The sequence below is a fragment of the Poecilia mexicana genome, unplaced genomic scaffold, assembly GCF_051168715.1.
Source record: "Poecilia mexicana isolate PSO_F unplaced genomic scaffold, ASM5116871v1 scaffold_6, whole genome shotgun sequence".
NCBI classification, from domain to species: Eukaryota; Metazoa; Chordata; class Actinopteri; order Cyprinodontiformes; family Poeciliidae; genus Poecilia; species Poecilia mexicana.
Genome location: NW_028263375.1, coordinates 1,151,577 through 1,173,081, shown reverse-complemented (window position 1 = coordinate 1,173,081; position 21,505 = coordinate 1,151,577). Strand labels below are relative to the sequence as shown.

The following is a 21,505-nucleotide window of genomic DNA, read 5'->3' as shown; positions in this document are numbered from 1 at the left end:
AGTTTTGAAACAAACAGTGAAACATTAATCAACATTCTAATGAGTAAAGATGGCACCTGTCCAAATATAATGCTTCATTTGCTGATTGTGTGCTATATGATTTTATATTTTTATGATGTACTGTAAAACACTTTGAACTGCCTTGTTGCTGAAATGTGCTATACAAATAAACTTGATTGATTGATTGATTGATAGTCTACTAGACTATCAGACAAGCATGTGAAGACTAGCATGTTTTCTACCATGTGTGGAGACATACTAAATCAAAATAAGGTTTAAGATCATTATCTTACCAATGTTCCAATTATACTTCTATAATGGTAAATGCAATGTGTGTAAAAAGAGTCTTTTAATATAAAAAATCAGACATTTTATTTGATCTTGAAAAAGTTCTTGAAAATAAGTTAAATCTCTCACTTCCTTTTGTCAGATTGTGAAGTTTTCTACACAGAAGACAGACATATTTTTTCAGCTGCATATAAAGCAGGACATTTGTAAAACAACAGAACATGTGACCATATTCTGATCAAAGAGTAGAACCAGATGTAAGGATTCTGCTGCGATGAGCACAGGAGTGTTGATCTGCTTCAGGGTTCAACGTTTAACAACTATACTGTGCTGCTGTCACAATCACAGAGAAACAGTCTGTTCCAGATGGCCACATGTTAGCCTCACATTTCTATTTACAAAGCAACTGACTCAGTCAGTGTTGTTGTGTGAAACATATGTTCCACATCCCACCCCCCAAGGTCAGTCTTCACAGTTGTCAGATGTCTATGTTTGTGACAGTCCATGTCAGGAGTTGTTGGGGTAGTGGTGATGTAAAAGCTGTGAAACAGTTGAAGAGAGCAGGAACAATGGCTGTGGCAGCTGATGCCTCAACATGGCGGCTTTAGCAGGCTGGAGGCTGTTTTTAACCCTGAGGCTCTACTGTGGCAACACATAAGGTCTTCTCTGGAGCAAGTCACATTCCAGAGCTTTGGGAGGCATAAGGTGTATCACCTTTGTTGTTCATCTTTAATTTATTGACATAAGTTACACACAAAGGACATCCCTCCAATGGCGTATTAGGACCATTGTAGACGAAAAAAAAAAACAGGAGTACGTTTTTGCCGAAAAACAAAGACATTCTTGAAAACACGTGGAAGCTTCTTAGTTCCAAAAGTCAAAGATGTGCGATGACTTTTTTTCTTGCAAACTTTAGACTTTTCAAAGTCAGGAAAAAATGTCTGAGATTAATCTGAAAGTTTCTGAGTTGTTGGGTATTCCTTTTGTTTCTGTCAACCACAGCTTCAATTTACAGTCATAAGTTTCTGTGTCTTCTGGAACACGGTGACAATAAAATTTTGGATAACAGCTGAGTGATAAGAGCTGGTAAATCTCTAAATGTTAAGTCTGGTTGATATATGGAAAAGCAATGTGGTAATTGCAACAAAATGTTTTCTTTTCAGTCATATACATTTAAAGAGATTTTAAATTTCTTGCCAAAGAAATGCATTTCTTCAGACTGCAGCAGTTCAGAGGGGAGGAGGAAATTGATCTTTTCAGAGATTACTTGTTTCATGTTGTTCTGTCACAACATGGTACAGTTTTAACAAATACATAAAAACCATATTCTGTATCAGGGTTACATACTGCAGCTTTAAGTGGTTTAAGGTCAAGAAACCAACAAAGTAAACTCCTATGGCTCCTTATAATTTGCTATTTCAATTGAAATAGAAACAAACTTTATAAGCCGGTTACATTCGATTAGTAGCTGCCTCAGTGTTTAAGTGATGTGTGTTAAAGCTGCAGTATGTAACTTTTAGTTAAAAAAAAAGCTTTTTACATATTTATTAAAATTATAATTTTTATTAGACCGATAATCTATGAATAAAATCTAACTCCTCTGCCTTCTCCCAGTGCTCCCAGTATTAACTGCAGAAATACACCACTAAGTCCAAAACAACCAATTAGAGCCAGGAGGAGGGGCTTACTGCTGTCAATCAGTCTTGTGGTCATCCCCTCTCACTTCCTCTTTGCTAAGCGTCAGCTGATCCACCATTGGTACATTGAGCAGCGAGTACTGCTCAATGTACTCACAATGAGTTTTTTGAAAGTTGTCTTTAAAAAAAAAAAGACATTTTCAAAAAGGACAACTTAAAACTTTGAAACACTTTGATACCTTTGTAATATTGATGTTTACAAAAAATTATGTAAAATATTACTTGTCAAAATTCCATTCTTTCTAAATAGATAAACTGCTAAAACATGAATGTTACAGTGTCTGCATTTGAAAACATTTGTTCATGTTCATTTTTAATCCAAAGTTGTTAGAATTAGGTCACAGAGAGCCACTGCAGCTGCAGAGCCCCTACACTGACCGAATGTAGATCTAAGAAAAGTTTAAAGGTTGTTAGGTTTCCTGTCAAACACTAAACTCCTTCTATAGGAACCAATTAATCACCTTTACGATAAGGCTCAGCCTGGTGGTGTTTGAAGCAGCAAAGATTGTTGATAGGTGAGCTTATGCTGTCATACAGTCTGTTACACAGATTGTATGACAATGTAGATAGAACAATGTCTACACCGTCGTACTATCTGTGTAACTCTAAGCCAGGCTGTTTCGCTGTATGAAATGGAGCGTGTTTTTCACTTGATTTCCTCTCAAACCAACTTCTGGAAACAAAAAGGAATTTGGGTTAAAAAGCAAGCCCCCCTTAAAAAATAATAAATTCCAATCTTTACTGTCTGCATAGTTGAAAGTTCAGCAGCACATCTTTCATGTAAAGAATTTCCTTTTCCTCGCCATTCCTCTGCAGCTGCTCAGAGAGAAAATACCAAGAATGCTCACTGAAATCAGCTCGTCCAAGCCACATATTAGCTTCATCTGAAGGAATCTTCAGAGCATAACAGACATATAAGGCCGATTGCTGTACTTCTCTAACAGAAGAAAAGACATTAGACAAATAGCTCAAAAGTTGAACTGGTGAGTTTGTTTTTTATTTATAAAGAAATCAATGTAGTGTGTGCTTATATAAGATTTTTTTTCTATAAATATAAAATGTTCTCTTCATAGCAAAGGTAATGAAAATTACTTCAAAGCCATGACAACTGTAGATACGTCAAGACAAAAAAAGAGTTCTTAGGAATCGGAAGCACCGTGTGGAAGAGAATCTGACAAGGATACGCAGTCTGTGTGTGTGTGCTTGTGTGTGTGTGTGTGTGTGTGTGTGTGTGTGTGTGTGTGTGTGTGTGTGTGTGTGTGTGTGTGTGTGCGTTTGTTTGTAATACCTTGTGGGGACGATTTTCCTGACATATACTACGTTGTGGGAACCAATTACTCCTCGTGGGGACCGGAGCCTGGTCCCCACAAGGGGAAACCCTGTTTTTGGGTCAGGGGTCAGATTTAGGGCTAAGGTATGAATTGAGTTTTGGATAGGGTTAGGGTTAGGTATGTGATGGTTAGGGTTAGGAAAAGGGTAAAGGTAAGGTTTAGACTGTAGAAATGAATGGAAATCAATGGAAAGTCCCCACAAAGATAGCCAGATAAACATGTGTGTGTGTGTGTGTGCGTGTGTGTGTGTGAGTGGCCACTCTGCATTTCAACACAACGCTTCCTTTCTACAGTGGAAGACATGCAAGCTGCTGGCTGCGTTTCAGTCCTGCATTGCAGCCATGTTCTCCACAATCTGCACCTCACCGACAGACCTTTGAACACCAACTCAAACATTCAGCTTCCAAGTAAAAAACAAGGTTACATATTCATGGATCTCCCCCACCCTCACCTCCACCCCCAGCCCCACCCTGATCCCTCCATTACAGCATCCTGTTTACCCTCAGAGACCCACTATCCTATGGACAACACACATCTCAATAAACTGTCAGAATATTATTTTCCATGGTGGATAAAAATGAAGAGTCCTGGTGTTTATGTCCCTCTAATGCATCATCATGTGGCGCCCACAGCCTTTCACTTTGACCCAGAACGTTCTCAGAGCCTCGTTACCCATAAAATAACGCAGATTACATCCTGCAAGGCCAGCTGCATCAATAATTCTGCTTGGATTTACCTCCTTACAAATTAAAATTGCATCTAGCACATCTAACATTTTTCTATCATTTTTAGCTACATTTGTTTTTATGTCAAATAAAGACCCAGAAAGACTGCAATAAAAGCTCTAAGATCCAAAAACTTAATGGTTTACTTTTTTTTTTTGCTCTAAAAATAGTTATTATGAAACCACTCCATATTATTTTTCTTTAGATGTTCTGTTAATTATTTGTACAACTGTCAAAAATCTCCAAAGTTTGACAGATATTTGATCATTTCTCACCTGTGAGTAAAACCAGCTACTTTTACTCTTTAAATGAGTTTTGCAGAGAAATTTAAAGCATCTGCTGCTTCTTCATTTAATTTCATCAAAATATATTAATACTCTAATTCTGAGCTGTGGAGAAATAGATGTGAATCTGTGAATGATCAGGTTTTATTATATTAAATTATTAATTAACGTGGGTCATTTCACACCATCACCAGTTTCAACCCTTATTTTGGACCAACACAATCACTTATTAACGCCATTTTGTACTTGATAACTGTTTTACAGGTTAACTGTTATGGAGATATATAGTCAAAAAACTCTCAAATCACACATGTACCTTTGTTGAATCGAATATCCTCCTCTGAAATCTTTACTTTAGGGTTGTAACTAACAGTTATTTTAGTAATTGAATATTCTATCGATTATTCAGCCAAATAATCGATTAATCAGATGAAAACGGGCCCATTCTGCAGATTTTATCTTTTTAATTCAATTATAAATTTTAGAAATAAGAAAATAAACACTTACTGCATAAAATGCAATAACAGCATTCCTTTAGTGAATACTTGATCATTTGGAGCAAAGGATGAATTTCAAACATCAACAAGTGGAAAGTTCAGGCCTTTCAGCTGGACTGAACATCCATACAGCGCAGGGCCGATCTGGTGTTATTTATTAAGATTAATAATTGGACAGCAAGAGTTGGTTGAAAATGTTTTTTCTTTGTTTTTTAACCTGAAACTGCAACTTGAGTTCTGTGTCAAACATACTGAGACAGAAATGGTTTTAATCTGAAATCCAAAATATAGATTATTTTGTGCTGTTTACTGCTCTGAATATGTTATTCATTTAGGAAATGGTCTATGAGTCTGTACACTCTACTTGAACGATTAATTGATTACTAAATTAGTTGATCACTATTTCAATAGTCGATTCATCGTCATTAACCTGATTAATCCTATTAATCGCTTCCAGCTCTGTATTTCTGTATTCCCATTTATTTTGGTTGCTAACCCCATTTGAGTCAGTTGACTCAATAAAATTGGTCACATCATGACTCCTGACCAAAACTAAATAACTTTTTGCAGATCGTTTTAATTAGAACCGCTCCACCACATTTCCTTTGCCGGCCCGATTTATCACCAGTTGAAAAAGTTCCACAACAAAGGTTGCAAAAGATGAAGTTATTAAATGACCAGCAGCTTATTAAATTGATCAGTTACTAGCCTCTCACAGTAAGCAATAAATCAGTTGACCACATGATCAATTAAAATCAGCTGGATAATTTCCATTCTGATAATTAATGTTTTTTACAGAGCAATTCTCCTCATAATCCGTTTCATTCATGGTCTCGGTGGTGGGTGGTTTTTATTTCCATTTTGTTTCTTGGTTTTGGTTGGAGGCTTTTGGGGGAGAATATTTCAAATATCTTCCAGTTCCAGTATTAAGTGTTCTTTACTAAATTAAAGTTTATTGATCTTTGAGAGGGCAACCTTGCATTATTTTTGCCATTATCATTCTATTACTTGAAAATGGTCTCAAAACAACATTATTGTTTATCATAATAATTTCTAGGGCAATTTATCAATGGCCACAATTTGCCTACGAGTCACATGATTTTAATCCTTTAACATTTTTTATAAGTTCCTTGTAGTGACATCTAAAATCCCAAGGTGTCTAAAAAGCAAAATTTAAAATTATTCTATTTTTACCTTAGATCTCCTAAATATGTGGCTAAATGTGTCCGAAACTATTTCCAATCCCAAATCCCCTTGTTTTATTTGAATGTGCTCTGAAGATTATTTTGCTCAGGTTTGCTGTATCTCTGTGGAGGAAGGCATTTGGCACTAAGGATTCCCATATATGCAAAAAAAAAAAAAAAAAGAAGAAGAAAAGAAAAGAAATGACAGTGAAAACCGTCTTGATTCAGAGCCGGAGCTCTGCAGCAGAAACCTTATTTTCCATTTGCACGGCAATAAGAACTTCTTCTTTTTTTTTTTTTTTCTTTTTTTACTTACTTTAACAGAGGAATGTTACATCTGCAAGGGCCCATAAAATACACTGTCCATAACCATCTGTCTCAGTGACTCCTGATAAAAAAAATAGGAGTCATACACCGCACCGCGTTTCTTGTCCCAGGCGGCCAACGCGAGGCCTCAGAAAGCATAAGCTGCTTCCTCAGACACAAAGTGCAGCTGGTTAATCAGGATAAGAGGAGGCCACGAGGAAGCACTTGGGTTTCACGGGACTCTTCTTAGAATAGACCCTGCACTCGCTCACAAGTACTCCACCGACCTACAGACACAAACACTCTGTGTGAAGTACTCCCATGGGTGTCCACAGTAAATCGGGTCATGAGACAGACACCAGGATTCGCTATGGTTAGCTGGCTTTTTGTGATGTTTCTCCAACATATCCAAAGATGAAAAAAAGATGGACTATTTTTTTCAGCCTTTAAATACAAATATATACTTTTAAAAAAATCTCACAAATGTGTATGTACAATAAAACAGAGCGAAGGTCTTTGGCGGGTCCAAAAAACAGGAGAGAGTTTGTGAAAAGCCCGTCACACTGTGGTTTCGCCCTGCTTGCTGTTGGCCAGTCTTGTGTAAAACCTCCGCCATGAGTTCAGGGTCTTCCCAGACCAGATCCAGAAGCCGGAAGTGATTCCCACTATGAGAGTCATGAGATACTTGATCATGAAGACGGTGAAGTCCGGGCTCATGTTGGGGTGGTTCTGGATGGGGCACGGCACGGCGTACGTCTTACATGACTGGCTGACCCATGTCCTCTCCCACTGCTCGCGGAAGGCCTGCTCGTAGAAGTAGCAGGCGATGACGATGGTGGCCGGCACGGTGTAGAGCACGCTGAAGATCCCTATCCGCACCATCAGCTTCTCCAGCTTCTCTGTCTTGGTGCCGTCGTGTTTCATGATAGTCCGGATGCGGAAGAGGGACACGAATCCGGCCAGGAGGAAGGAAGTCCCGATGAACAGATAGACGAAGAGAGGCGCCAGGACGAAGCCTCGCAGGGCGTCCACGCTGTTGATGCCCACGAAACAGACCCCGCTCAGCACGTCTCCGTCCACCTGGCCAACTGCCAGGATGGTGATGGTCTTTATGGCGGGAACGGCCCAGGCTGCAAGGTGGAAGTACTGGGAGTTAGCCTCGATAGCTTCGTGGCCCCACTTCATCCCGGCCGCCAGGAACCAGGTGAGGGCCAGGATGACCCACCAGATGGAGCTGGCCATGCTGAAGAAGTAGAGCATCATGAAGAGGATGGTGCAGCCCTCCTTCTTGGTGCCCTGCACCACAGTCCTCATCTCTTTCTCAAAGCGATCATTGCAAACCACCTTGTCTTCCAGTAGGAATCCAGCAATATAGGCGATGGACACCATGGTGTAGCAGCCAGAGAGGAAGACTATGGGCCGCTCTGGGTAGCTGAAGCGCTTCATATCCACCAGGTAGGTCAGCACCGTGAACAGAGTGGAGGCACAGCACAGGATCGACCAGATTCCGATCCAAATTCGAGCAAATTTCAGTTCCTCCTCGCTGAAGTACATTATCCCATGAGACTTCTTCAGCTCGCACGGGGCGCCGCAGTTCTCCTGCCCCAGGAAGCGGTAGTTCAGGTAGGGGGGGACTACGAGGGGCCCAGGGCACCTGAACTGACCGTGTGTGGGCTCGGGCGGAGAGCGCGCGGTGGGGTAGTGCCCGGGCCCCTCCGGCTCCGCGCGGTCCGACATGTTCTGGCCCACGCACAGCTCGCCCGCGCCGTGCACCGGGAACTTCTCGCACGCGAGGCTGTCGGGCCACTGAAAGCCGAACTTGTTCATGAGCGCCTCGCAGCCCTGCCGCGCGCGCTCACACAGAGAGCGGCACGGGGGCAGCGCCTGCTCCAGCACCGTGCACACGGGTGCGTACATGGAGCAGAGGAAGAACTTTAAATCCGGGGAGCACTGCACTTTCACCAGGGGGTAGAACTGGTGGACCTCCAGTCCCGCATCTTCCTGGTTCGTGTGGCCCAGCAGGTTCGGCATGATGGTCTCGTTGTAGGCTATGTCTGTGCACAGCGGGATGGAGATCGGCTGGCAGAATCCGTGTTCCGGGATAGACATTCCTCGGTCTCCGTACTGAGCGTTGACCCTGAAGGAGGCGGGCAGGATGAAGGGCAGCAGAGAGACCGCCGTGCGGAGCAGTCCGTGGAGCAGCATTGCGAAGAAGGATCCGCGGCACGACTTTCTGTTTGTTGGGAATAACTTGACGTTCCCTCAGCCTCAGCAGCTTCCCTGAGCGCTTCTTTGTTGCCGAGCTGAACGCAGCGTCTCCCCGCGGTGCTCCTGTCCCCGTCCCTCAGCTTCTCATCCCGCGGCGGGGGAGATAAACGGAACAAAGATCCGCGATCCTCAGCAGCAAACCCGAAACCTTCATTTAAAATCCTCTTTGGAGCCGAATGAAGAGGTTTCCCTTCCAACGCAGGAGCCTCAGTATTCCGTCTGCACAACAGAGTCAGAGCGCCGATCAAACCCTCTGCTCTCTCTCTCTCTCTCTCTCTCTCTCTCTCTCTCTCTCTCTCTCTCTTTCTGCCTCCGTCTGGTTAGAGCCAAATGCACGTCAATGCATGTCCAACATCCACCGAGCCCCTTCAAAATAAAAGCTGTTTTACACCGAAGTCCTGCTAGATTTGATGGTTCTCTTTTATTAAGGATGTTCTCATCAGAAAGCAGTAACAGAAGTACTTATTTGAGCTTCATTTTAAAATACAACATATAAAATTGAAAAATATACAGTTTCATAAAATATATATTTTTATGTGGTCAATGAGTAAGTAGAAATTATAATTTTTGTGCATTTTTCTTTCCCTAGAGCACACACACAAAATAATAATAAAAAGTTTGCAAATGTAATTGCATTCCAAAAGAAGCCGCTGATGCTTTGACCACCATGGCTGTAGATGCAGCTGTTTCTTCTGTACAGCTCAAAAAAAAAAAAAAAAAAAAAATATATATATATATATATTCTTTGCATGTAGCCCCTCTGACTGGGAATACCACAAGCAAGTGGTAACCTCGATGAGGTCACAAGGAAAGGAGCCACAGCCAAATACCTCCAACGAATAAGGCTGAGAAGCCAGCTCAATGGCAAGAACAAGATCCGTCCAATAAACAGCTATGCCTTACCAGTAATCAGATACCCTGCCGGAATAATTAGCTGGCCAATGGAAGAGATGAAGGCCACGGATGTTAAGACTCGGAAGCTACTAACCATGCATGGAGGGTTCCATCCCAAATCCAGCACCCTGAGACTGTACACAAGCCGTAAGGAAGGAGGCAGAGGACTAGTGATTGTGAGAGCCACTGTCCAGGATGAAACATCCAAGATCCATAAATACATCAAGGACAAAGCCTCAACGGACGATGTGCTCAGCGAATGTCTCAGGCAATGGGGAACAGAGGACGAGGTGCTGGAGGTACCATCATGGGAGGACAAGCCCCTACATGGGATGTACCACCGACAAATAACTGAAGTGGCTGATATCAGGAAATCCTACCAATGGCTGGAGAAAGCTGGACTCAAGGACAGCACAGAGGCCCTCATCCTGGCTGCACAGGAACAGGCCCTAAACACCAGAGCAATAGAGGCTCAGATCTACCACACCAGACAAGACCCAAGGTGTAGGTTGTGCAAGGAGGCCCCTGAGACAGTCCAGCACATAACAGCAGGGTGCAAGATGCTGGCAGGGAAAGCGTACATGGAACGACATAACCAAGTGGCGGGCATAGTGTACAGGAACATCTGTGCAGAATATGGACTGGAAGCCCCGAGGTCAAAGTGGGGAACACCCCCAAAGGTGGTGGAGAATGACCGAGCTAAGATCCTGTGGGACTTCCAGATCCAGACAGACAAGATGGTAATGGAGAACCAACCGGACATGGTGGTGGTGGATAAAGAACAGAGGAAAGCCGTTGTGGTGGATGTAATACCAAGTGACTACAACATCAGGAAAAAGGAGCACGAGAAACTGGAGAAATACCAGGGCCTCAGAGAGGAACTGGAAAAGACCTGGAAGGTGAAGACCACAGTGGTGCCTGTGGTCATCGGGGCCCTCGGGGCAGTCACCCCCAAACTGGAGCAGTGGCTAAAACAGATCCCAGGAACAACATCAGACATCTCAGTCCAGAAATGTGCAGTTCTAGGCACAGCCAAGATACTGCGCAGAACCCTCAAGCTCCCAGGCCTCTGGTAGAGGACCCGAGCTCAGAGGATGAAAGAGACCACCCGCGGAGGGTGAGAAGGGAATTTTTTTTGTATATATATATATATATATATTTTACTGCAAAACAAGCCTGTCTGTTGCTGTATTCTCATCTCAGTCTGTTCTCCTTCTGGGATTTCTCTCATTGAGCTCAATTTCTCCCAACAGGAGGCAGAGTTGTGAACCATGACATCGATTTTCTGAACTGTTTTAGAATGAAGCCATTCAGTCTGTGTTGACTATTCTTCCAAATACTAAACAATTAGTCAGAGAAAGGAATGTTTAAGACATTTTGTTAAGATTTCATGGCCCTGTAATCCCTATGAGGTTGTTTATGGCGCATGCAGTTTTTGGTCAGCTTCATTGAGCCGATGCATTACATAAGCCACTGTTACATGTTAGCAATACATAAAACATATACAACTTGAACAAGATGAGCATGAATAAATAAAGGAAACATTTGGAGAAATAAATAAAAGTTCCTCAAGTTAGTCAAAATTAATGTACAAGAACAAGTGTGTAACAGAAAGATCATACGGAAAAATGCTAGAAGATACTTTCTATCAGTGAGTTCCAAAATAAGACAACATAATGTTCTGTAGAAACAGGACTGTTACAGTAAATCAGTTCAAATTTTCCTAAAGTCAATGTTAAAGCTATTAGTTTGATGCAGCCAATATCAGTCAACACATAAATTATTTTAATTACTAAATTAATTTGATGTTTTTTTAATTATTACATTCCCCACCCCCAGCCCTATAAGACATGTGCACAAAACTACACTCACTGAGTCTCTGCAAACAAAAGCCATTCTCTTCACATCTACTTCCTGTTTACTTCTGTCTTACTTTCTCCAGCTTTACAGCTTCCTCTCTGTCTTCCTCTCTCTTTTTGTGTCTATGTCTTTTTTACCATCTATCATTTTGTATATTAAATCCATCCATCCATATTTTATCTGACTGTATCCAGGATCTCATTCCTTCAGTCATGATCTGTGTCTCATGACTACAGCTAAAGGTTGGAATGTAGACAGACTGGTACAGTGAGCTTCACTTTTTGGTTTCTTTACCACAACATTAGTGGAGTGCAGGCTCCAATTGCTATCAGTCTCTTCTGCCATCACTTGGGAACCAGGCAAGGCCAGTTTATTCATACAGCAACATTCACACCCCAGGCAATCCAAAGTGTGTTACGGAAATTAAAAATTAAGCATAAAAACATTACATTAAAGATGAAAATGTTTACAGTTTGTTAATTGGACGTTTTCCATCCTGATTTAAAGGAAGCAACAATTTCTGCTCCTCTCAGGTTTTCCGCAGCTGAGGAGAATAGAAACTTCACCCGGTGTGGCTCTGGTCCAGGAACCAAGAAAGAAAGAGTTCTACAGAGACCAAGTTCTCATATTCTTCTGGTAACTCAGAAATGTGTTCTGGATCAAAACCAGTAGTGCTTTACTGGCCAATACAAAGCCTGTCCTTCTACACACTGAGAGCCAGAGCAGATATTTAAAAACTTTTGTAATCTCATCCATTTTCCTGGTGTTGGTCAGAACTCTAGCAGCAGCACTTTGTATGCCAGATTAATTCTATACACACACCAGTAAAAAGCAGCACTGTTTCTTATTTTAAGTCAAGCAATGGATCAGAAATACTTTCATGCCCCTCTAGTCACTCAGGCGATCACATGAACATGTTGAGCTGGTCATCTCAGATGTTAACTCTACTGAACATTTTTTTTCTAGTAATTTTATGACTTCCTTCTGGTAATATACTTTTTATCCAGCTAATATTATGACTTTATTCTCATCATGAAAAAAATAATTCTCTTAGTCTTACCTCTGCCGTTGTTTTCATCTCACTGTTACAAACATCTCCAGCTCCATCAGCTGCCTACTGTGTTTTCACCAGTGTATACTGGGCTCCTTCTTCTACTGGGTTTAACAGGCAGCCTGTTGGTTATTTTGAGCTCTGCTGCCACCTAGTGATCGGAGCCTTGTTTAGTAGTCAAACATGAAAAGACGATAATAGTTGCACAGTGGTGCGGTTGGTAGAGCTGTTGCCTTGCAGCAAGAAGGTTCTGGGTTCGATTCCCGCCCCCTGTCTTTCTGCATGGAGTTTCCATGTTCTCCCTGTGCATGCGTGGGTTTTCTCCAGGTACTCTGGTTTCCTCCCACCGTCCAAAAACATGTCAGGTTAATTGGCCTCTCCAAATTGTTCCTAGGTGTTGTGTCCCACATGTGTGTCCTGTCTGTCTCTGTGACAGACTGGCAACCTGTCCAGCGTGTACCCCACCTCTTGCCCGGAACGTTAGCTGGAGATGGGCACCAGCAAACTTCCTGACCCCATTAGGGACAAGGGAGTAAAGAAAATGGATGGATGGAAAAGACAATAAACCCCCCCTTCATCTTACGCCTCATCAAATAGCATTTGCTAAAGTCCCATTCCTCCCGACAGAACTGTATACTGAAGACCAGTCTGCTTCTCGGCTGATGTCTTAGATGTTGTTTCAATATTTTCACACTATGTTCTTTCCTCTATTTTATGATGATGAGTAAGTCTGCAAACTGTAAGTTTGCTTTTATTTTGCAGTAAGCCTTCCTCCTGCCTAAATTACCTTTCAGTCCATGTCGGTACATTTCACATTTGGATAATGACACTGTCGTCTTCACGTCATCTTGGTTTTTGTTCTGCACATTTTGGACCAAAAGACATTAATCTTTTGGTCTTCTTCGTGATTATATGGTTTTTGGACAACCCCATCATGTCCATCCTGCTTGAACAGAAGAACACAACAACTTGAAGCATCTGCAAACTGTCACCAGGATCAACCAGACTAGAGCAGCTCCATGATTCTCATCCTGATATCTTGGCTTAATTTCTTTTGAAACACACACCTGAAACACACCAGAAAGCAGTGTGTTTCAGGTGTGGCCTTAAAAATGTTCTTGCTAAGTTTTCTGGCATTAAGCAAAGAAGAATAATTTGATAATTCTAACTGACCTAAAAAAAAGAAGCTTGATCTGATTTAACTTCAGATGGCGAGAGAACAATGTGTCCGTGTCTTTGTATTTTGTGTATGTAAATATTTGGTTTCAACTCTACATACAAACCAGTGTGCACATTTAGAATGAGTTTAGTCACAACTTAGTAACAAGCTCTATCAGAAATTACATTGTGATTTAAAACAAATATTATTGTGTTATTTTCAGAACAGTTTACACGAGAGATGTTGAAGGAGGGAGAAGTGTAATAGGTAGCTCATAAACTTAACAGCGCGTTCCAATAGGCAGCAGTTGCCCTGCTACCCTTTGAAATTTTCCAGTTGGGAATTTTCCACTGAAGCAAGGAAGGCGTGCAGGACGGCTGCACTGCTCACAGCTCAACCCAGTGTGAGAGCTCCTGTCTGTCACTTTAAGATCATGATGCCATTTCATGTAATGAGCCTTTGCACCAGGATACTCAGAACCAAAGAAAAATCAGACAAAAGATGGAGAATGCATGAGTCTGTTCATGCACAGAGAAGAGAAGAACCACACCTTCATCTGTCTGCCAGAGACAGAGGAGAGCTGCATACTAACAGAGGAATGCTAGTTTTTACTTGGACTCCACATGTAGAGGAGATGCAGCCTAACCTGTGTCATTAACACCAGCTGGGCTCTGTCAGAAGGATCACAGCTACATGACACAGCCTACATGTAAGGAGTCATGTGCAGATTTCAGAGAAATATTTGTACCTTTACTAATGTCTATAATGTACCTGTTATCAAATGTTTTACTCTCTTTGTTTTTCTTTCCTATAAAAAGTACTCCTGGTCCTGTTTTTTTGTTTTTTGTTGTTTTTCTGTTTCCTTTTGTTGTTCTGAACCAACAGTAACACAAGGCGGTTCATTATGAGCCTGGTTCTGATGGAGGTTTCTTTATCTTAACAAAGGTTGTTCCATTCCACTGTCGTCCCATGCTTACTCAGACTGAGGGATTATTGAAGTGAACAACGCGACCCAGTCAGCTGGACTTCCTTAGACACCTGGCTTACGTCGTGCATGTGGAAAAGTCTCCATCAAGACGTCTTTTAATGTCCAAATGATACTGAAAAGGGAAGTGTGGGAAGTTGTCTTATTAAAAATGTAGAAGAGACATCTATGTCACATTACAACGTGCAAAAGATGTTAGCATGAAGGCGTCTGTTGGTATCTGAAAGGAATGGTCACTGAAGATAAACAGAAAAGACAGATTTTCTAGCCCCTTTTTCCTCTGGTATTCATACATTTAGCTCCTAACCTTTAGCTCCCACCACAGATTCTTTTCCATTTTTGGAATTCCAAAAGGCCAATATTACTTCCAGTCAACAAAATACATGTTGGTCAAGTTCAGATGACTTTAAAAATGTCCCATCTAATCTCTTTGTACAGAAACTTTAAATCTTTTCAAAAATAAAAGTCTGAATTCATAAGACCCTTGAAGAATTTTATTTCAGGTAAACAACATTAAACATTTACAGAAGGACATTACATCTTCCATAATAACATTACATAGAGGTTGTAACAAATAATGCAACAGCTATCCTAAAGTATACAATATTATTTCACCCCATAAAGTGATTGGCGACTCCAAACCACTTGTGAAAGGGATGTTTTTGTTCGGTTTTTCAGTGCAGCGTAGAAAAGAAAAGCAAACTGCAAGAGAAGCTTCACATTAAAATCTTGCAAACACAGATTTATTGATGAGCACAGCCAGGATGCATGTCAGAGCCAACCTACATGTTTATTATAGTCAAACCACTTATGTCCACGTGATAAATGCCAAAAATAGAGGCCTTTCATATATATATATTTATAGAAATATGTGTTATCATACATGACTTTTCATTAGCGCTAAGGAGACTCTTCCAACCCTGTTTACCACCATAAACTAAGCTTCCACCTTTGATATTTCATTTTGCAGTCACAGTGTTAAATATGCAATACCACCCCTTTCACTGGACCTTCTACAAAATGTATGAAGAACATTCCTGTTTGAACAGAGTTTCAACTCTGCCCACGTGGGACTTGAAAAGTTTTACAGCAAACTGCAGGCTGCAGAAGCTCCGGGAAACAGTTGGGGGGTGTTACGAAGCAACGCGCAGCACATGGAGAGCGTGCTCACACAGGGAGCAACATAGCAAAAATAATTATTCTTGGCTAATACTGCCTGCAATCCCTAAAGCCACTCGAGGCTGGGCAATCTTAGCGCAGCTCGATGGTATTAACCCTCTTCTGTCACGCTGCTTTAGTGGCATTACCCACCGCCTCTCCTCCCCTTTTTCCTGCTGCACAATCACAGCCTGCGGGTGACACTGAAAAGCTGAAAGATAACTTCAAGTAGAGCAGTTCTACCAGCTCCCCTCTGTCCATGTAAGGGTTCACATCCAGGGATGAGATTTACATTTGTGAGGAAGCCGGCCGGCATGCTCTGCATCCAGCCGAGCGAGAGGCATGAATATTTATGCGTTTATTGTTTAGGGAAAGCCAGAGAGTAAAGTGACCATACAGGCAATTTTTATTTAAAGTGCATTTTTTAAAATGCTGCTGGGTAAGTTAAGCCCATCATCCTTTTTTTTTTTTTTTTTAAATCTTTTTTAAACCTCAGAGGTTCGACTCTGTGGTTGGAAAAGCTGGATTGGAACGGAGTCACAATAAAATGTGTAAGTGCCTCATAAAGCCATCATTTCCCTGTTATTGGTTGGATATTCTGACCTATACGGTGTACTTGGATGTCATTTACAGGAGAAACAGCAGTCGCTGTAATCAACCTTACAAGCAACAGTCTCAGTCCCACCATTTATTCCCAACAGCTCCAGTTCAGCGCTTCAAATGTCAAACTAAAAGAAAGAAAACAGGTAAAGTTATTAAGTGGAAAATGGCTTGTTTGGGCTTTTATTTCTGGTGTGAAAAGGTGAAAAGGTTGTGGTTTCCCCATTTATTCTCTGTTTAGCAGCCTGTTACTGGATCAATATTGAGTGGGTCTGATAATTCCTCAATATGCAACATTTTTTCACATCTGTGATGCATTTGACTTAACTTCTATTTTTAAAAATCCTCTAGTTGAAGTCAGAAACAAACAAACAAACAAACATGTTGTTACTTTAAATGTATCACTACAGGTTTGGACAAACTTTTCTAAATGATTATTTTTTTGGTTGTTGCTATTATGAATTCATGGACTGTATTATTGCCATACAAGGGTACATAAGCTAGTAGGGATGGGCCATATAGGTATATTTCTAAGGTATTTATTTTGAATGCTACGTACCAATTATCAAACAGACTATACTTCACTATACTGACATTACCACCAACTTACTGTTTCCACTAAGGTAGAGCCAGAATGGAGGGTATGTATTTTAGTCTGAGATCTTGACCTGATCACAGCAGATAGATCAATAAATAAGACTCTTATGCATCATTATAGATTCTTGGTTAGTTTATCCATCTCATGCTGCACCCTCCCATCACCAGGAAGGAAGGAGACTGTGACATTTGGTTTAATACCAAAGCATGTCATTAGCTAGATTTGGGATATCATACTTAAAAATACAACAGTGGTTTGGATAGAGAGAACTTTTTACTGCAACAGTTGCATTAAGTAACCTTTTAGAAAAAAAACAAACGTTTTAGTGTGTTGAAAGTGGCGTTGAAAGTAAACTACACTGTAGCTGGAGCTGCAGACGCTGCAGAGCAGTTTCTACTGTTAGGTAATACAGCTGTATTACCTGGAATTGTGTGTATGTGTGTGTACTTGTTTAGCTATCATATTTAGGTCCATTTCTGGCATATTTACTAACCTTTTGAAGATTAATGGGCCTCATGGGGACCAAAGCCCAGTCCTAATATGGAGGACCCGTTGTTTAGGGTTAGGGGTTAGAGGTGTGATGTGAATTAGGTTTTGGTTTGGGAAAATGTCTGGGTTAGGCTTATATGCAGTTACTTAAATGAATGGAAGTCAATACAAAGTCCTAATGTGGGTTGAAATACAAACTTGAGCGAGTGCATGTTATTGTGTGTGTGTGTGTGCGTGTGTGTGTTTGTGTTAGAGAGGAATAGGAACAACATCTACAGTATCCATTTGTCCGTGGCTTTAGATTTGCAGCCTCATGATCTCGGCTGTTCAACAGTGCAGGGCCGTTATTATTGTCTCACTTGAAACGGACTAATAAAAAGGAAGCCATTAGTTTGATAGTACTTCACAATTATCACCAAACAACTACTCTGTAATATTCAAATATCTTTACACAAAAAGAAAAAAAAGAAATCTTAGCAATAGAAAAACTCATTTTAAACATATTTGCAAATGATGTTACTTTATATAGCTGAGCTTTGTTCAGTAGAAAGTTCCAAAACATCCAGGAAAATATGCAAAGTTTGGGGGGGAAGACATCTCATCTCAACACCCTCAGGAGAGAGTATGTTGGTGGTCTAGGGACGAGTCAAAGTTATGCACAACCTTCGCAGCACAGGCTCCACATAGACCCATCCTTCACACATTTACTTTGTCAAAGAAAACTCTGGTGTAGTCACAAGTCTTGACTCAGGAACAAACTGATACAGGAATCAATATGGATCGATCAAATTTTTTGGCATGTCAGAAAACTTGGAAGATGGATTTTTCAGAACTGGATCAAAACATACAGTGAAGCTTTTCAGCCTATTGCCTTGCTGCTTTGTCTTTATGTACATTAGCTCGTATTCTCAGATGGAAGCACTGACACTTGTATTGCCCATGTTTGTTAAGCTCAAACCTATGTTTCCACCAGAGCCGTTGTGGTCCATTGGAGTATTGCATCTAACAGCACTTTACGCTGTCCCTTCATCATCAATAGGTTCAACACAGATTGTTCAGGAGAAGCTTTCAGGTTGCAACATCAAGATCTGGTTCCATCATGGAGGTCCACTGACGCTGCCCAACCCAATGATAGTGTCCCATTTAGAAATATTAGACTACAGGAGCCTCATGTTCAAAGGGTGCAGATGATTGTCTATAAATTAAATAGAGAAGCATCAATATTTGACCATGACAGTGGAAACGTCATGGCTGCTGTGGGAGTTTCTATAAATGATAGGCTGTTGGTGAGAAAGCGTGCTGTAGGAAGTACCTTGAACTCCACTGTTATTATTATTATTATTATTATTATTATTGTTATTAGTTATTATTTTATTATTATTATTATTTTTAAAGGCTGTGGTAAACAGCACAGTGTGAATACAATATTGGGACATTTCAGTTTATTACTTTAATATTATGCTCATTAAGCCTCTGCGCACCAAACATTTTGTATTTGTTGCATCATCAGCGATTTGACTGAGTGATTACTTCATTTGTTTAAAGGTTAAATGAAACATCAGAACATCCTACAAACTCACAAAAACTGACCTGAAACATTATTATCTATGTACAGATGTAAAAACTACTATAAACTGTTTAAAAAACACCATCAGGTCACATTAGATTGAACTCAATAATCTTTTAATTCCATAGGCTGCCTTCTTGATATTGTCAAAAAGCAATAACTTTTAAATTGTTAGGATTAAAAGCTGAAAACATGAAAATTTAAATGCATGTCAAAAGGACAACCTGTTTTTCGTCTAAGAGTAGTTCAATCCAGTTTTACTTAAATATTGTAGAAGGATTTTAGAGTTGCTTGTAGTTCTGAATTCCAGGAGAGGACAAGCCAAACATCCAACAACCTGCCTGCTATCTGCTCAGAGAGTGAGCCGCTGATTGTCTTTTCCAGTCAACAGAGACAAGGCTGAGGGAACCACAGCCGAAATCACAGCTGGTTCCAAGAAACTTAACATGTAACCCAAAATGGAGGTACCCTGTTCTTTCTCATGATAAGGCTGTTTTCTGGCTCCCCATCATCAACGTTTCCCTCCGCAGTCTCCTGCCTTCATTTACAATAACAATGTGTGATAATGTTACTTTAACAGGTATTCAATTTTAACAGGTTTTACAAATCAACCTTTTAATCATTACTATCATTACTTATCCAATCTGTGCTTTTTTGTGCATCTATCTTATTAAGGAGAATCTCCAAATACCCTTTTTTCAATAAAGAAATAGTTTCTGATAATTCCACCTGCAGGGTAAATGGTTAGCTACAGTGGACTCCCAGCTATTTGCACTTGTGTATTCACTAAATTCTGGATTTTTCTTTGGAAGTATTCACATATTTTTCCATAGAGACTATCTAATAATAATAATAATAATAACAATAATAATTAAAAAAAACAGATTAGGAAGTTAAAATAACTTGGTTCAATGCTACCTGACACACTATTGGCTAGCATTTGTGAACCAGCCAATCCAGGAGTGCCATTTATTTTCCCAATTATGCCAAAGAGTAAAGATAAGTTAGATTATTGTTGACAGCTTCTGCGTTAGAACTAAGATGGTTTCCACTGTGTGTATAAATGCACGTTAAGATATATTTGGTGTTTGAATGATAAAAATAGGCAGATGTCAGGCTTTTCAGAAAGACTCTCAATTATTTACGGATTTCATCTATTTGTGAGCAGGTGTGGTCCCTAACCCCTGTAAATACTGGGGTCCTCTGTTTTTGGTTCAGCAGGAAATCCGGGCAACTCTTTGTACATGAGACCACATGTTTTTATGTTCTTTTATTTGGAAGAATTGGGCAGCTTTATCAGCTTCCTTAAAGAAACTAGCCAGGTCTTTTTCTATTTTATATTGACATGCATGATGTAGAGCAAAAAAAATAAATAAAATAAAATAAAACAGCAAAGCTAAATGTTTTAGGATAATTCCCTTTTTTTATAGCTGCTACTGTCTCCTTAACTCCCGGCAACCTTTGAAAAAGAGTTTTTCTTTCAGAAATATTAACCACAAAGACAAAAGTGATTCATAACATCACCAGGAAATGGGTACATTTTACAGCGACTGGTCTCGATTTGAAATATGAAGAATGAAGGACCTCCAACATGGCTGCCAAGGGATGTGTTGCATCACTTTAAAGCTCTCATCATCATCATCATCATGTTTATTGTTTTTTTCTCTCTAAAAGTCCACAAATCAGAGCTGAACTGGACAGAAATGAATCAGAATCCTAAGGACTCCCTGTGGTCGTCAGCGTGATTGGACTGAGCCTCCTGAATGTGTGTGTCTACAGGGAGAGCTTCCCTGGTGAGAGCCGTTCAGTGGTAACAAGCAATAATAATAAAACTGTCCTTTATATAGTTTCTAGATGATTACATCATACATACAAATATACATTCTTAAATAGGAGGCTAGTTACAAACACAAAACACAATATGTAGCGATAGTAAAGTTCTTTTGCTTCTACTGTGACAATGATATATGAGTTATTGGAACCTTATAAAAAGTAAACAAAACTTGCAAATAATAGTTTGAAATCTTAGGTACCATTCAAAATGCACACCTTTTCACTCACCTTCTGATGCATGCATACATCACACATACACACACACATACACACACGCATACATTTTGTGAAGGTAATAAATAGAGAGCTGGGGGTCTTCTCGATGTCACCATCTTCATCTTCACCTTTTCTTTTTTCACAGCAGCCACCTAGAAACAGACAAAGATATGATACAGTGTGTGAGTAACACACTCCAAACCACTGACAGTGTGGAGAAAACACACACCACACATGCTATAGTTTGTTCTCATGCTACAAGGGGTTTCACATGAGCTAACTGTGAACTTCTGCATGTGATGCAGAAGTTCAATTGGCCAGCTGACAGATAATCTGTGTAAAGTTTGATCTCCTCCACCTCCTTCCTCTGCTGTTGCAGTCTGAAGAAATGCTCCACTCCTGACCAAAAACAACCAATCAGAGACAGGAGGAGAGTGTTAGTGTTGTCAATCAATGCTGCTCAATATCCTAATGACAGAGAGACAACTTATTGTTCAAGGAAAACCATTGATCCG

General features: G+C 40.5%; 2 protein-coding genes across 2 annotated transcripts in view; both read right to left on the bottom strand.

Annotated features, from left to right (window-relative positions):
* Window positions 1-347: 347 nt before the first annotated feature.
* Window positions 348-9,595, bottom strand: fzd1 (frizzled class receptor 1). The gene has a single exon (XM_088006036.1). It carries the CDS (start codon window positions 8,515-8,517, stop codon window positions 6,871-6,873), a length of 1,647 nt encoding a protein of 548 aa, XP_087862162.1. The 5' UTR covers window positions 8,518-9,595; the 3' UTR covers window positions 348-6,870.
* Window positions 9,596-15,001: 5,406 nt separating this feature from the next.
* The window catches only part of cdk14 (cyclin dependent kinase 14), a 175,491-nt gene continuing 168,987 nt past the window's right edge, over window positions 15,002-21,505 (bottom strand). The window contains exon 15 of the mRNA XM_014986276.2: window positions 15,002-21,142. The gene's annotated coding sequence lies outside the window, so the exon portion shown is untranslated. The remainder of the gene's footprint in view (window positions 21,143-21,505) is intronic.